Consider the following 16,164-nt stretch of genomic DNA (forward strand, 5'->3'; position numbering starts at 1 on the left):
CACCCCAGGCCTGGGTGGCCACACCTTCCCCTGAACTCCCAGGACACCTGCTGCAGCCGCGCAATCGACACGGTGGCAGCTTGTCTTCTTCTACAGCCACGGCCCCAGATGTCTGCGTACAAACACGTCCCATCCCTCCGCCTGGACTGCCAGGGTCTCCAGTGCCAGAGTAATGCACTAAACCTCTTGGTATTCCGGCACTTTCCACCTCCTCTCTCCACAGACTAATCCAGGGTGCCAAAGGCTGCCATGCCCCATCCTGTGCCCACGGCAGACAGCACTAATCTATCCCAGCAGCATCCCTTGGCATTGAGTCTTGGATCCTTGGCAAGGCGGAGGCACTACTGATCCATGGAAGCCGACACTCAATAAAACCACTCTGCAGTGCTCAGTCCGGTGGTTCCCAAGTGCAGGCAGTTTTGCCCCCCAGGGAACATCTAGTAGCAAAGTCTGGGGACGTTTCTGGTTGTCACAATGGAGAGGGAGGGTGCCGCTGGCATTTAGTACAAAGGGCCCAGGTTGCTGCTAGACATCTACAATGCACAGAACAAGCCCCCTACCCCCAGCAGAGAATTATCCGGCCCCAAAGTCAAGAGTTGCCAAGTTTGAGAAGCCCTGGCTCACTCTGACAAATAGGTAGGGTGACCATAGGATTTATCACCCAAACTGGGCTGCTCTTGAAAGTGAAAATGGACACCACTAATATTAACTGCGGGACAAGAGGCATACGTTAGGACTGAGGCAAACCAGAGCGTTTAAGAGATGAAAGGCAGGGAGGTCCCGGGAACAGGCAAAGAGCTCATCTCATAAAAGTCCCCAGACAAAGCCGCCAACTACCCTATTTGGCAGAATAAATGCTAGTATGTCATAAGCCACAGGCAGCTCAGGGAGGAAACCTTTTTCGAGTTCCTGTTTAGGGAAAAAGCAGAAAAGGAACTATCCGGCTGTGCCCTTTAAGAGGTGAGTAGCAGAGAACAACCCTGTTTTCCCCCAAAGCCAGTGCCAAGGAGCTCATCTCAGAGCCCGCTGACCCCGAGGTACCACTGTCCATAATTAAGTCCTGTTAAGTAACTTCCTCTCTGCTCCAAGAACAAGAGACCTGTGGCTAACTGCTTGGCAGGTCAGCTGTGCCCAGCGAGAAGGGACTCGGAAATATTCTCAGTCGGTCACCGTGGGGGCTCAGGGCTGCAGCAACTCCAGCATCATGCAGGAGGTGAGGGAAAACCTCTCAGACGGAGGGTTAGAAATTACGTGGGCCCTGAACTCCCACAGATCGTTAAAAAGAAGCACCAAGGCCCCTGTCTTCCTGGGCCCGCAGTGGATTGGCATCCCTGGTCTCCAAAGGATGAAACGCACACCCACTTGCTCTCGTAATTTGGGAAGCCCCTCGCTTCCTATCAAGACCATTCCGTTAGGGCCAAAGCTTCCCGGTCAACATGAAGGAAAGCTCCAGCCTTCTGGATATCCCTTTCCATTTTTCAATTATCTCCAACCTATGGAGCTGACTTGTGCTCCTCAAATTTTTTTTATTGCTGGATAAAAATTGGGCAAATCTCTTTAGGAAGGAGTCTTGTGTGCAAGACATGGGAAGAAAGGCTGGGAGTCCAGTTCTAAGGACCCCCAGCTGCTGGTGCCATGTTCCACATCATGACATCGCCCTTGCCACAATGGCTTGCCCGAAAGTAAAGGAAGGCCACGTGCTAGAAAACCGTTCAAATCCAGGATCCGAGTGTGGGAATGTGCCCTAATTCAGCAACGCAGAGCTCAGGAAGACTCTGGGGTGAACTTGCACTGGGCCAATTAAGACAGCTAGGAGAAAACTGACTCATAACCTCTAGAGACACAGACTCAGGCTCTTCTGGAATCTCACAGAATGTTCTCCCACCAGACTGCTTTAGTTAGCACTTTAAAACAGACATCCCACTTTAAAAGTAATGGGCTGGTTTCCCCCAAGAAATTTTCATCGATGTAAACATAAGCCAAAGGCTAGGCCAAACTCGTACATGCTGCAGAATTCATTGAGCTTGGCAACAAAATGCCTTCCCCACAACAACTATGTGTACGACACGAGACAGACCCGCGGGCTGCCCCTTCAAACCACTATGCCACAGATAAAGCTGCTAATACAGCAAGGTTCTCTATCACCACTGCCCAGCTTCGTGGCCAAGTTTAAAGGAAACAAGCAGGCGCGTGTATTCGGATTTGGAAAAGCACTATCAGTATGAGGTTTGGGAATACAGCCCGGCCTGGAAGTTGGGCTTGACTCAGAATGACATTGACATGCCGCCATAGGCCAAGCACCTGGCTAAGCTCGAGAATATAAAGGCAACATGGGCCCTGTCTGTGTCTAGGAGGGAAAAACAAGTCTGTGAGCACCGAAGTCAAATGAAGTATCACCAAATCTAGTCCAGACATCCTCCCTGGAGGGCAGGAATGCCTCAGTCTGGTCTTTCACAAGGGAGTAGGGACTTGCCAGGCACTACAGGCAGCTGGCACGGGCCAGGCAGCCTGAAGCAGAAAGGCCTGGTAGAGAAACAGATGAGGTCCCCGTAGCAGGAAAGCCAGAGGCAGTGGAAAGCCGATGACAAAGGGCACTGCATGCTGCTGGCGGGTTGCAGAGTTACCTCTGGGGCCACGGAGGAGCCTTTTCGAGATTTTTGAAGATTTTGAATCAGGGGGTCTGATCAGATTTGCATTCTAGAAAGATGACCCTCTGTCAAAGGCAGAGGGAGGGCTCTATTAAGAGTGAAGGTTAAGAGGTCACAGCAACAGTGCAGGCAAAACCCTGCAGAGGCCATAACTGAGGTCAGGGCCAAGGGATGAAAGAGGGGAAAGGGGGCCGTAAATATGAAGAGATAAAACCCATAGAAAGTGCTAATGGACTTGAGAAAAGGAGGGAGAAAGAGAGAGAGGAGAGCAGAGGAACCACTGGGCCCGGGTGGCTGGGTAGACGGAGAAATGGCAGCCAGGGGCAAAGGGCCAGCATCAATCAGGCGACGGTCCCGATCCTCCCCCAGAATGTGCCGGTCAAGGCGCTCAACTGGATGGGTCCGTCATCCAGAGGAACAGCTGAGCAAGCGGTGAGACCGTGAGGAACACGGATGCGCGGAGGGGTGGCCAGAGATCAGGAGAAGCAGAGAGAGGGTCACATAGGAAGGAAGGGCTGTCACAAGGGGCGGTCAAGATTGTCCAACACTGGGGAGAGGTTAGGTAAGATGAGAACACGCGAGAGCTGTGGAAACAGCAACACAGGGAGGGTAACCTTTGTCAGAGTGGAGAAGTGCTGGGGCCAGCGGGGTGTGGTACTTCCTCTCTCAAGTTCCAGTGTGAGAAGACAGAGAGTGGACACAAGCTGGGGGGGGGGGGGGGGGGGGGGGGGGGGGGCGGGTGCAGAATCCAAGAGAGATTTAGTGCCTGTTTCTTAAAGATAAGAAAAACTTAAGGGGCACCTGGGTAGCTCGGTCAGTTAAGCGTCCAACTCTGGGCTTTGGCTCAGGTCATGATCTCACAGTTCGTGAGTTCGAGCCCCGCGTCGGGCTCCGTGCTGTCAGCACAGAGCCTGCTGGGGATTCTCTCTCTCCCTCTCTCTCTGCCCCTTCCCTGCTCATGCTTCCTCGCTCTCCCTGTCAAAATAAATAAATAAACTTTAAAAAAAAAGAAAAGAAAAGAAAAACTCAAGTGCGTTTCCAGATTGTGAGGAAGCAACAAGAGAAAAGACATGAAAAACGAGGAGGAAAAAGGAGTACCTGGTAGAAGGGACCTGTAAGTGAGGAGACTGGCACAGAGGGTCTTGACAAGAATGAGAAATTGCGGTAACTAGGAACTCTATTTTTAGAGCTTCTAGAAGGTTCTCTCAACATATAAACATGCCCTTTGATAGCCACTGGCCTCGGCTCTCACACTGGCTCAGAGACCTCCATGATGCACTGCGCCATCACCAACGCCAATCCAGGCCCTAAATCCCTGTGACCGTGAATGTGGATGAGCACCTGCAAGGGTGTCCACGAGGCTGCACGTGAAGACTGAGCCACAGGGAAGGTCAAGGCACTCACCTTGCATCATACTCCTGTAGGCAGTGTCTGTGATGGCATAGATGTGGGGGGGCATCTCGTGCCTCTTCTTGCCCTTGTACATTTCCACGATCTCCTCGGAGTAGATGGGCAGGTTCTTATAAGGATTGATGACCACACAGAAAAGGCCTGAATAGGTCTAAAGAAAAGAGCAGCAAACAGGAAAGGGTTAGACAGTCTTGATTCTCAAGGGGGTGCAAATTGGGTGGCAAACTTATCTGCCACCAAGGGCCGGGATTCGGGCTGCTGGGAAGGCACCCCGGGACGCCCTAACTCTCTGTGCCGCGCCCTGCCAGGCCCGCTGCGGGGGCACGGGCACCGGCACCGTCTCTGCTCACTCAGCAAGGGTCCTCCCCCGACGGCGTGACCGCTGCCGGCTCTGTGCGCCAACGAGCAGGTGCCTTGGGCAAGAGCCATGGCAAGCTGCGCAGACGGTACAAGTCCAGTGACAAAACTCAGATCCAGGGACAATAAGAGATGTGTCTGCCGTCACGAGATGCACAGAGAGAAAAGAACCGGGCTGCAGCAAAAGCAAACTGTGCAGAAGCACAACGTATTCCGCCCTCAAGGACTCTCGGGGAGACAGGCAAGCCTACACTTTTCCAGCATCGGGAAAACCCCGACCAGAGCTTTTGTGGGCTAGTATATCGCTGACAGCTCTCCCTCTCGAATCATCTAGAGACATTCACATGAGCATCCCTCAAAAACTCGACCATTTTCATGTCCCCTGTGAGCCTTCTCCAAGACTCGAGTCTTCTCAGAAGGGGGAGCCCGATTAGCCAACACCCTTCACGTGAGGCACCCAAAAATACACCCAATACTCCAAGTCTGACCTGATGGGATTAAAATCTGACCCCAGAGTCAGCCGTCCTGAGTTCAAATCCCAGCAAGGGCCAAGTTTCTTAACCACCCTCTCCCTCCATTTCTCAATCTGTAAAGTGGGGACAGCCGGACTCTATGCCTCCCTGAGCAGTTTTCAGGACTGGCACGCACCCAGGACAGCCTTGGAGAAGAGTTCTGAGAAGGTCAGGAAAGCAGGGTCCAGTGGCAACTGGCCAGACAGCTCTTTCTTCAGGGGCTTAAGGTAAATTCGTGTTAACTTGTGACTACTAATTCTTTTTCTAATAACCTGCTCCTTTGTCTTCCAAGATCTGTCTCCCGGGCCAAAAAAAAAAAAAAAAAGACAGGCTCCGAACAAGTTGGGCATGACTCCTGAAACCACCCAGGTGGTAGGTGCTCAGATAGGGGGGGCGGGGGGACGCAGCCCAAGCCCCCTCTTCCGAGGACAACACACCAGAGTTCCAGAAGCAGCCATGCAAAGCTGTCATTCACACACACCTGCAGCCCTGACTGTTGAGTGACAGCTGAAAGCCATGAAGCAGTGAACGGCAAAGCTGGGAGCAGCCCTTGGTGTCCCCCACCCCCTCCCCCTCCCCAGGCCAGACCTCCCTGGTCAGAGGCCAGTTCTCTGAACTCCTATCTTTTTGTTTTCCTCATTACAAGTGGCCTCCACCCTCCCTGTCCACGGCTGTGCCCCTCGGTCCAATAGCAGCCAACACCCACAGGGCACTGTGCTATGTGTCAACCCAGCCCCATCCCGCCCTGCCCTCTCCGCTCCTGCCAAAACGGAAGATGGGTCTTGTGGCTGAACCCCAAGACAGGTTCCACACGGGAACTAGTCGCAAGGACAAAGCCCTTTCCAGCTGTGGCCAAGGGCTATGGCGCGTGGACTTTCCAAACAGAAGTTAAAGACTCAAAGCAGAATTCCAGGAGAGCCTGGGTGGCTCAGTCGATTGAGCCTTCGCCTCTTGATTTCGGCTCAGGTCATGATCCCAGGGTCGCGGGATCGATCGAGCCCCGTGTCAGGCTCCCACAGGGCATGGCGTCTGCTTAAGACTCTCAGTCTCCCTGCCTCTGCTCCTCTCCTGCCGGTGCACATGCTGGCTCACTCTCGCCAAAATAAGACAAAAATAAAAGCAGAGCTCCAGAGGGACCCAGTAACCCACAGTGGTCTGCAGGCCGAAGAGCAGCCAAGTTTGGAAAGGACCAAGTGCATCTGGCTGCCTCTTCTGTTTGGAGGCGGGGACTCGGGGCCCTCAATTTTCTTTCTTCCTGGGATAATCAGTCATTTGTTTTCCCTCCAACGACTCTTTCACAAGGGACCAGGAAAGCTCCGAAGCAGAGAAGGCCACACGTGGTGTGGGCCACCTGCAGCGCGGGTATCACAGGAAGATAAGAGGAAAGCAGGGGACTTCTGGTTTTTCCTCCATGGGACTGTCGGGCCAGGATGAGATAAGGCCAGGGAGCAGTGAGGTCATCCCAGGAGCTCAGAAACAATTGAGCTCTGTTCCTGGGGTTTGAGAAAACCCACACTCTAGGAACTCGGCCCGATAAAAGCCAAGGACACATGGCCACACTTTTAGGGCCTGCCTCTGAGCCAGATGTTTGCAAACAGCTGGTCATGACAGCAGAAGGGGACCGGGGGTTCCCGGGACAAGGCTTTCTGACAGCTGGGTGGGCAGATGGTCCTGTGGACGGTTCTCTCCGGAGACCTTCAAAGTTCTCTGGACTAATCCCATCAAACCAGCAGCCGTGAGCCCAGCAGCTCAGGTGGGAGGAAGGAGCCCTGATGGCGAGCCTCCCTCTCGATACTTGCAGAGGCACGGACACCGAGCAAGTGGCTTTGCTCCCACATGGCTACGCCAGGAAGCTGCTCCATTCACGGGCCACAGAGGCTCTTTGTGCCCAGCCGCCCCCTGTCCCGGGGCCTCACCCCCCAAGGAAACAGACAGAGCAGCTGTGCACAGGATTAGCCACGCCGCCCACAATGCCAGGCGAACACGCTGCACAAAGGCTCCCCGGTCGCAATTTGGAGCGTCGTGTGCAGAGAGGTTGACTGTGAATGAGGCGGCATCCCCTGCCCAGCGGCTCCGATCCCCCCACAGCTCTGCACCTGCTGGGGTCCCCATTAGGGCGACTGCGGAGACAATCGACTTCTCTTCCGGGGAGGATGCTTAGGAAGAGGCTGGTCTGAGGCACACGGGAGGCGACAGAAACAGGAGTGAACGCCTCCAACCAAAGAGTCCTGCCTGCCTCCAGAGGGAAACCCACGCTAGCGGAGGAGAAATGAAGCAACCATCATTGAACCCGCTTTAATAATATTTCCCTTTGTGGGACAGAAGACTGCAGCCAGCTAAGGCAGGCGAGCGCAGGCCCCGCCCCCCTGACGTGTGTCGCACTCGGCAAATCCCTAGCGGGACACAAGCTGAACAGAGACCCCCAGCAAAGGCCACGCACAGGAACAGCTACCTTCACTTAGAACAAACGGCAGCAGCTGCACAGTCTGGACCCTGCCGTGAGCCAGGTGCTGGCTGGCGTTCACACACTCGAGTCCTCGCCTGCGAGGAAGTGGGGTTCCTCGTAGCCGCGGCGTGTGGTGGGGAAGGGATCTGAAGCAGGACCTGGAGGCCCCAAGTGCCGTGACCTTCATCGCCCTGCTTCACCAAGCAGAGCCTGTGTCAGCTTAGGGGCACAGCAGAGTGGGCACGATCTGCTGTGGAGCCTGCCTGGGGGGCGTCCCACTCTCAGACAATAGGACTTGGATCCCAGCTGCCCCAGCAGACAAACGATGCTTTCTCAGAGGCCCCTTGTTTTTCTACCAGTCGCCAATTCTGAATTCCAGTGGTTAATATCCTTAGGGACAGGGGCTTTTAATTCTGTCCATACGACATTCTCACCAAGGAAAAGATAGCTGGGCTGAGGGTCAAAAAACCCCAAGCTACAGTCTCAGGATGCATGATCCCGCACTGGGCCCTTGCGCCCTCTAGGCCTCAGTTCTCCTCACCTGCCGTATCAGCAGGTTGGGCTAAGCTGGCCTACAAAGGACTTTTCCAAGAAGACGGTTCTGTGTAGTTCCTTTCTGGTAGCTCCTGACTAATCAGGCCCATCCCCAAAGGGTGGTCTTCAACGGCAGGACATAAGAACTTCATTATCATGGACCGACTTAGCAATCGGCAAGGTAACACAGCCCCGGCATGCGGCTGGCCCAGTCAGAACTCCTGGGCAATCAATCCAAGAGGTTTGGGACTTCACAGAGGACTCTGGCACATGGCAGGGCACTCGGAAGTAGCAGTCCAGGATGGCAGGGCAAGTGCCCTGTGGAAACATGTGCTGAGGTCACCCTGAAACTGTATAGAAAACAAAATGGCCGACTCTGTGGGGGCCACTCGCCATCCGTGTGCCAGGACGAGCCCAGCACCTCCTTGTATTGCATATGTGATCATGAGCTAACCCCTGGGTCTGAGGCTTCACCTTCCCATCTATGAAATGAGAGGGTGGTAAGCATCTCGAGATGTTTTCTTCCTCCAATTCAAACAAAGTTTTGAGAACTGTTTTATTGAGCTCCAAGACCAAGAAGGCCAAGGTAAACCTAACAACATACCTAAACAAAGAGCTATTTTAGGAATAAGAGCCAGGTAGTTCTTCCCTACCTGGGACAAAACTAGAAGGAAATACCTGGGACACTGAACAGAAGAAATAAGAAATTAGCAATAACTTTTGTGACCCTAAGACTGAAAGATCTTGCAGCCTATTACACAGGAGACGGGAAAACGCTACAGCAAGGAGCTGTCTCTGTGCACAGGTAGCCCTGCTAAGCCAGAAGAAAGAGGGTGGCTCAGTTGGTTAAGCAACTGACTTCGGCTCAGGTCATGATCTCACGGTTTGTGGGTTCGAGCCCCGCGTCAGGCTCTGTAACTGACAGCTCAGAGCCTGGAGCCTGCTTGGGATTCTGTGTCTCCTCCTCTCTCTGTTCCTCCCCTGCTAGTTCTCTGTCTCTCTCTGTCTGTCAAAAATAAATAAGCGTTAAAAAAAAAAAGAGAGAGAGAGAGAGAGAAGGGACCGCACCTTCTCTGCACACCCCGGGCCCTTTACACGTGCTGTTCTCTGGACGCTAAGCCTGGCAGGGCAGGGGCACCGCCAAGCTGCACGGACCAAAGGTTCAAGTCCTCATCTCCGCTCAAAGCACACTCCCCAGGGAACTAAGCCACACCCACAGGCCTCTAAAAAGAAGAAGATGGTGGAGGTTCCAAAATGAGACTGAGCAAATGGGGAGGGGGAAGGGGACCAGGAGGTGCAGGAGGAAGGAGCGAGGCGGGAAACCAGGGCATGGCAGTCCCTTGCTTTAGAAGGAACTATCCTTCCTGTCCCCACCGAGACTGAGGACCAAGGCCCGTGGGCGGGCCCCCTCACACACACATCATGATGTTCTCCCTATGTGTGGTCTCAAACAGGCTTCCTGTCGTGTTTCGGGCTATGCAGAGAAAAGGTGAAATAATGCCGCGACAACATTCCGTTAGGATGTTCGCGTGCCAAAGCTGGAGGATGTCACCGCAGCTTTCTTCAAGACCCCCAACGCTCCGGGACAGACCCGGGCCTCCCGCACCCCCTGCGCCCCGGGCCCGGCCCCGCACTCACGTAGATTAGCCCTGAGTAGTAACGCTCCTTGAGATTGTGCAGCACCGATGCTTCGTTGAGGCACGTGAGCTCGGCCATGTCCTCCACCTTGGAGAACTTGGGTGGGTTCATCTTCTGGATGTCATCCTTGTTCACTTTCACCTTCTTCCCGTTTTCCACCAGCTCCACGATGGCCTCCTCGCCCACCTCTTCCTTGAGGCTGGCGGGCTCAAAGCCACTCTTGTCAGAAGGCACCCAGACCAGCTTCTTAGCCGCCCAGTCGGCCTGGGCCAACGGGTTATTGATGAAGTTTTTATCCACATAGAGATACTTATCAGCAGCTTGCTGCGCCATGGTGACTTACAGCCAGGACCTGCGGGACAAACAAGGACAAAATGTCAGGTACAAACCACATCAGCCACACGAGGAGCGCTGAGCACCTCCTAGCTTTGCAAACGGCACGGCATTAGAGCACAGCAAAACTTCTGCAACTGGGCGGCACCGGGAGAAAGATGTATATGACGGAAAAAAAGAGTTGTTGTCAGAGATCTTGCGAGAAATGAACGATAAGGTATATCCGAGGATCCAGCCACAACCAAACAAATCTATAAACGACCGCCGTGCCGGATGACGAGTGTAATTTGAGTCTCAAAGGCAGATGCAACCATAGTCACTGTGCTATACCTGCCGAGGCAGGAAAGTGACCACGCAGCTCAAGAGGACCTCCCACGAAAACAAGTTTCCCAGTAGCCCCCCAAAAAGGCAAAAAGTATGACCGCACGTAATGGAAGTTGTCAGTTCAAAAAACTTTTTATTTCACGGAGTTCCACCAAGAGGGAAAAAAAAACCCAAAAAAACAAAAAACATGTGGCCAAGAGATGTTGATTCCGTCTTGATAATACAGCCCAAAGAAATCAGGAGAGAAGAAAAGTCAGGCTCCAGGAAATATCATGAGCAGCGAGAGCACCTCCCTCCCGGGGCACTAACACAGAAAGCACCCCTCACCATTTCTGTCCAGGGGAACTGAAGCACATGTGTGTCTTTTTTTTTTTAAACTCATTTGCAGAATAAAGATGAAACAATAGCCCCTCACACCGGTGTGGCTTAATGGTTTATGAAATGCTTTCACACGCCCTTTGCTGTCTCCAAAGATCCTCGTCATAACGCTGTAGAGTGGGTAAGAAATGTGCTTCGGCCCGTTTTACAGATGAGGATCCGGGAGCTTCCTGGAGGTTCAGGGGCTTGTCGCCCAGGGAGGACTCAGGACTCCCGGTCCCGTGGCCTTTCCACGGTTACCACAGTGCTTATTCCTGCTCACAGGCTCAGGCTGGGGCCCTCAGGACTCTGAACGCAGGACTCTGAAACCGTGGTCCGAGATAGAGCCAGCCCACAGCCACCAGGGGAGCAGCCTAGAAGCTCACTGCCCAGCTCACAACGCAGGAAGGCCTTTCCCTTGTGAGGCCAAGGCCCCCTCCCCAGGCTGGAGGTTTGGGATAGAGAGAACAAAAGGAAAAGTCTGGGCCGCCCAGGCCTTATCTGGGCTCGTTAAATGCTTTCCAGATCAAGACTAAGGGGCTCCCCTGGACACGCTCCAGGAAAAGGGTTGTTTTCCAGGAAATCTGCTCGCTCCCCAGCCCCCACAGGAGGGAAGGCAAGTCCAAGGAACAGAGCCTGGCAGCCTCCCCCAGCAAACCCAGCCGGTGGCTTTGTTTACATTCCCAGCCAAGCAAACCCCTGCGGCCCCTCTTGGGGGACCAGGGGCATCATCCACCTGCAAGGACCACCCCCTGAGAGAACGCAGGGCCCAGAGCCAGGCAGGAGTCCACAAGGCAGGAAGGGACGGCCTGGCCTCATCTTCCATGAGGGGCTGGGGTCTAGGCCGCCTGCACGCCCCAGCCTCACCAGCTTACTTCCGGCTGTCCTGGCTCCCACACTGGCCAGGCCATTCAGGCAAATCGAAGGCTTCCCTCTGCCAGAGTAAATATCAGCTGTCCTGTCCCTCTGTGCCATCCATCTGACCACTGGCCAGGTAGCCTCCCCAGTCTCAGGACCCAGGCTCCTGAAGCCAGTCTCCCCCTCATGCCACTGCCCTGCCCGAGGACTGGCAAGGACCACAGAGCACACGGCTTCGCGGGCTGCTGGGTCTCAACCTTTTTGCAAAGTTCAAACCAAAAATGGACAAGACAATCTCCTATCAATACGTAAGAAGGGATTCACTTGAACCCTGTCCCCCCAAATCCTAAGTCCGCTGCTGGTTAAGAGTTCTCCTAACCCAGCCCAGGGAAGACACCCGAGGATATCTATCACATGCCCTCTTACGAGATCCCTCCAAGAGAAGAAGGGAAAGGGGGACAGTCATTAGGTCCCTAACCTACCAACATCAACCTCGCGTCACCATCAATCGCTCTGCAAAAGAGCTTTTATTATCCCCAATTTATAAATGAGGAAACAGGCTCCAAGAGGGCAAGTGACTTGCCTACTGTCACCCCATCCAGTCATGGGTCCACCAGGCCCCCCGGCCTGGGGTCTCCTTAGCACGCTTGTGCCTAGGGTCCCACAGAAGAAGTCGGGCTGGCGTTGAAGCTGGATCAATCGGTAAGTTGAGTGGGACACGGGGCGTGTGGGGGAATACATTCCACAGCGGTCAACACACAGTTACTGGGCTCTACCAGGCAAGGCAGGGAGGCTGAGGGAGCCTTCCCTGTGTGGACCACGTGACCGGTCCAAAAGCAGGGCGCACTGGAACTGTTACATTCTTGCCCTCCTGGTCTTGCACCGGTGGGTGTGCACTGGCCGGCCATGAACATGGCAGCCGCTGGCAGGGGACCACTCCACCTGGCCCCTCATTCTGCCCTACCTTCAGGCCTCAGTGGGAGGGAAGGGGGCGCTTACGGGGCAGCACTCCCCCAATGGCCACCAGAGACCTGGAGGCCAAGCCGCACTTCCTATAAGAGAGGGGGGCACGCTGTGACCGCCTCAGAGCTAGACCAACACAGGGGGCTGCCCCTCTCTCCCTCTGGGGGTGCCGAGTACACAGGTGGGCACCCTATATGTAGGTGGGCCTCCGTGCCCCTCTCTGAGCAGAACTTTCACGAAACTCAGCTGAGTCCTGTTTGGCCAGGCCGGGGACAGAGCTATTTGGTGTCACTGCTCTGCTGGAGTGATGTGGGTCAGCAGCAGTGCCAAGGTCAATACGCGGGTTGGATGGCGGCGGTGGGGGGCAGAGGTCACCACAAACAAGGGGGTTTATTAAAGCCCTCCCACCAGCGCAAACAAGAATATCCATATCCGGTGACCGCAGCTGAGCTTCGGTGACCACCTGAGTCAGGTGGAGGCGCCCCCACGTCCCAACAGGGCTGCCAGCGACGCACTCAGGGGACGGTCAACTCTAAGGGCACAGACGGACTAAGCCGTTAGTCAAGAGCTGTTAGAAATGAAGAGGGGAAAGAAGTAGAGAGAGAGAGAGAGAGAGAGAGAGAGAGAGAAAGGGAGGGAGGATGAACAGAAGGAAGGAAGGGATTAAAAGGGGCATCAAAGAAGGGATGCTAGGGAGGCATGTGGCCACTTCTCCCCTTCCTAGCCTGGGACCATGCTGAGTGGCCCCTTTTGTAAAAGCTATACAAAATATAAAAGTTTTGAAAATGAAAGACAACTATCCCCATACATTCCTGAGATCCTCCACCCCCCCCCCATCAGTTTGCCCTTTCTTTTTTTAATGTTTGTTTATTTTTGAGACGGACAGAGTGAGCGAGGGAGGGACAGAGACAGGGAGACACAGAATCCGAAGCAGGCTCCGAGCTCCGAGCCGTCAGCACAGAGCCCAACGCGGGGCTCGAACTCATGAATCATGAGATCATGACCTGAGCCGAAGTCGGACGCTCAACCGCCTGAGCCACCCAGGCGCCCCAGTTTTCTGTCTCTTTTATGGTCCTTCCGGTCCTTGTTCGTAGAAACACTTGAGACTTTTAATTATCACAGGCAGAGCACGGGGTTTCACGTTGTGGATTTTTCCCATTTACTATAACCACTTCCCCGCTGGGCCATTAGTTTCCTCGTTGATCATTTTCTCCAAACGCTTCATTTTCCAGGTGATGAGGCAGAGGCTCTGAGAGGGAAGTAATCCCACTTGGACACACAGCTGGGGAAGCGAGGACCCAAATTCAGGACTGCTGGCTGCAGGGCCTCCTTGAGAAACACTGTTCATGGCTGCAGGATATTCCAAAGTGATTTTTTTTTTTTTTTTTAAACCACCACGCACTAGGTTTTCTCCTTGTATGGTGGACCACCTTGAGATCAATTCCCAGAAGTGGAGTGACTGGAACAGGGGAACATCCAGGCATTGTTATGGCCCTGACAGGTACGACTCAAAATGTTTTCCCCCAGGGTCGGCGCGCTCGGTCCTGTGAACAGGGTCCCCATGCGGCGGCCACCAAGCCAGCACTGGGAAAACTGTCTGCAGGAGTAAGGCCGGGGGTTCGGCTTAGGGAACCTCAGGAAACTCTGGAAATCTGTGGGACTCGCAGGCCAGCAAGGAGTTAAGGAAAAAGAAGGCAGCTTTCCCCATTGGAGATCAGATCCGGCAGAGGCCGGCCCTTTCCACACTGGCTTCCTGCGGGTGCCAGTACAACGCCAAGAAACCCAAGTAGTTGCCTTTTTAGGCCATAATCGAGAGGACACGACCAGAGGCTAAATTAGGACTCACAGGAAATGATGAAACTGAAAGTAAATAGGTTGACCAAAAACCTCTGCTTTCAACCCAAAGTGGAATTCCTTGACTATCTGCCTTCTCCCCTTTCCCCTCAACACCCACTTGGACCTTTTTACTCTTTCCTATTTTCCCAAGGACCCCCCTCTCTCCCCCACCTTTCTGCCCTTTGCTTGGTTCTCTTTGTAGTTACTTGTGTACTTATTTAAGAAAGGAAGGGCTAGCCCCTAAAAGACAGAATTTATTCTGCCGGGAGCGTCTCGATTCCTCGACAACAGGGTTTGTGTAAAGCCTTTCATGGCCAGGTTCTAGGCCTAGGGCTTCAAGTTCTCCCAACCCGTCTCAAAGCTACCCTGAGTGACGGCCTGTGAATAAGCTCTCCATTTTCTCCATCCCCGCAGGTGAGGGAAATGAGGCCCACACCAGTCACAAAACCCAGGTTCAAACACAGACCCACTCGGCTTCCACCGCAACTGCCTTGCCTGTGAGCTCTCTGGTGCTGGCTAGAGAGAAAACAAACTGAGAACCCCCTGGTCAGTTAAGCAAACCAGGGACACGGACGCCGATCCTGCCGACTCGAGGCTGCAAATCCCACCTTCTGGTGCTGGTCTGAAGCAGGAACACGTCACACTCCCCTCTTGAGCTGCTGGCACTAAAAGAAGGGTCAGGGGTCTGACCTTGGGTGAGCTATTTCCGTTCTCTGAGCCAAGGTTCCAGTTCAGAGACCCGGTGGGCTCAACTCAAACACTGAAAGCCTGTTCCAGGTTCATCACTGATGTTTTCAAGGAGGCCCCTCTGATCCTTTGTCCCCACCCCCACCCCAGAGGGCCCATGTGAACATGTCCCTTTTCTTTGTTTTTATAGCCATTGCTTTGGAGTTAGTGAAACTATCAAGATGCCTTAGTTCCACTGTTACCAAAAGGCTCTACGAAGGCAGCTGCTGAAATGATAGAGAAATTGTCAAACCCCAGGGCTCCTGGGTGGCTCAGTCGGTTAAGCGCCCGACTCTTGATTTGGGCTCAGGTCACCACCTCACAGTTCGTGCACTGCCCGATTGCCCTGCAATCGATCGGGCTCTGTGCTGACAGAGCAGAGTGTGCTTGGGATTCTCTATCTCCCCCCGTCTCCCAAAAATAAATAAGCGTCAAAAAAAGAGAGAAATCGTCAACCCCCGCAGATTTAGTTATTCAATGAATCAATACATACTGAGGGTCTGTTTGCAAAAATATCACGACAAAGGTATAAAGGACCCAGGGAGTTTATAATGTAGTGGGATGACAGGACAGACACCCATGCCACTAGTTAAAGAGCCAACCTGGGCAATGCAGCCCGGACAAGGGGACGACAAGTGGACAAAAAGCAAGCGCTCTGGTTTCCTTCTGTCCTGCACGCCGCTGCACGACGGGCGTCTGATACACAGATGTGCCGTATGGATGACGAGGAAGCATTTGTTCTGTGGCCTTGGGCGCATGCCACCTCTCTGACTCAACTGTGCATGCTGTCTTCCCTATCTATCGAGGCTGTTTAATTCAACATACACTCCTTAAATGTGCACAACAATGGGGCAGGACGTCTGTCACTGTGGAACATTTGCTGCGGAGGGGGGGACCATGCAAACGGCCAGCTCCAACACGAGACTCGGTGGAGAAAGATGAAGGAACACGTAACTCGCTGCAGGAACAGAGAGGAAGGGGTCATTCAGCGGAAAACCCAAAGCACCAGGGAGTTCCATGGAAGGGATGGCATGTAAACTGGGTCTTAGGAGAGGGGACGAGAATTGGTGGGAGAGGGGAAGAGTTGGTAGAGAAGGATTCAAGCCCAGGGAGAAGAGGGGGCGGTCTTTCATAAACCGTAAAACGATGTGATCAGTTAAGGTAGGGCTCCCTAGCCTCGGCACCCTGAGCATTTGGAGCCACGTAAGCCTTTGTTGTGGGG

The 16,164-nt window shown here is 53.8% G+C and overlaps 1 protein-coding gene across 1 annotated transcript in view; it reads right to left on the reverse strand.

Annotated features, from left to right (window-relative positions):
* MYH9 (myosin heavy chain 9) overlaps nt 1-16,164 on the reverse strand; it is a 93,045-nt gene that overhangs the window by 51,937 nt on the left and 24,944 nt on the right. Inside the window, exons 2-3 of the mRNA XM_042947690.1 lie at nt 9,546-9,897; nt 4,053-4,209 (exon numbers count right to left, since the gene is read on the reverse strand). Of these exons, the coding sequence (XP_042803624.1) occupies nt 4,053-4,209; nt 9,546-9,878 (490 nt within the window). The 5' untranslated portion in view covers nt 9,879-9,897. The remainder of the gene's footprint in view (nt 1-4,052; nt 4,210-9,545; nt 9,898-16,164) is intronic.

Source organism: Panthera leo, chromosome B4 (genome assembly GCF_018350215.1).
Source record: "Panthera leo isolate Ple1 chromosome B4, P.leo_Ple1_pat1.1, whole genome shotgun sequence".
Taxonomy (NCBI): domain Eukaryota; kingdom Metazoa; phylum Chordata; class Mammalia; order Carnivora; family Felidae; genus Panthera; species Panthera leo.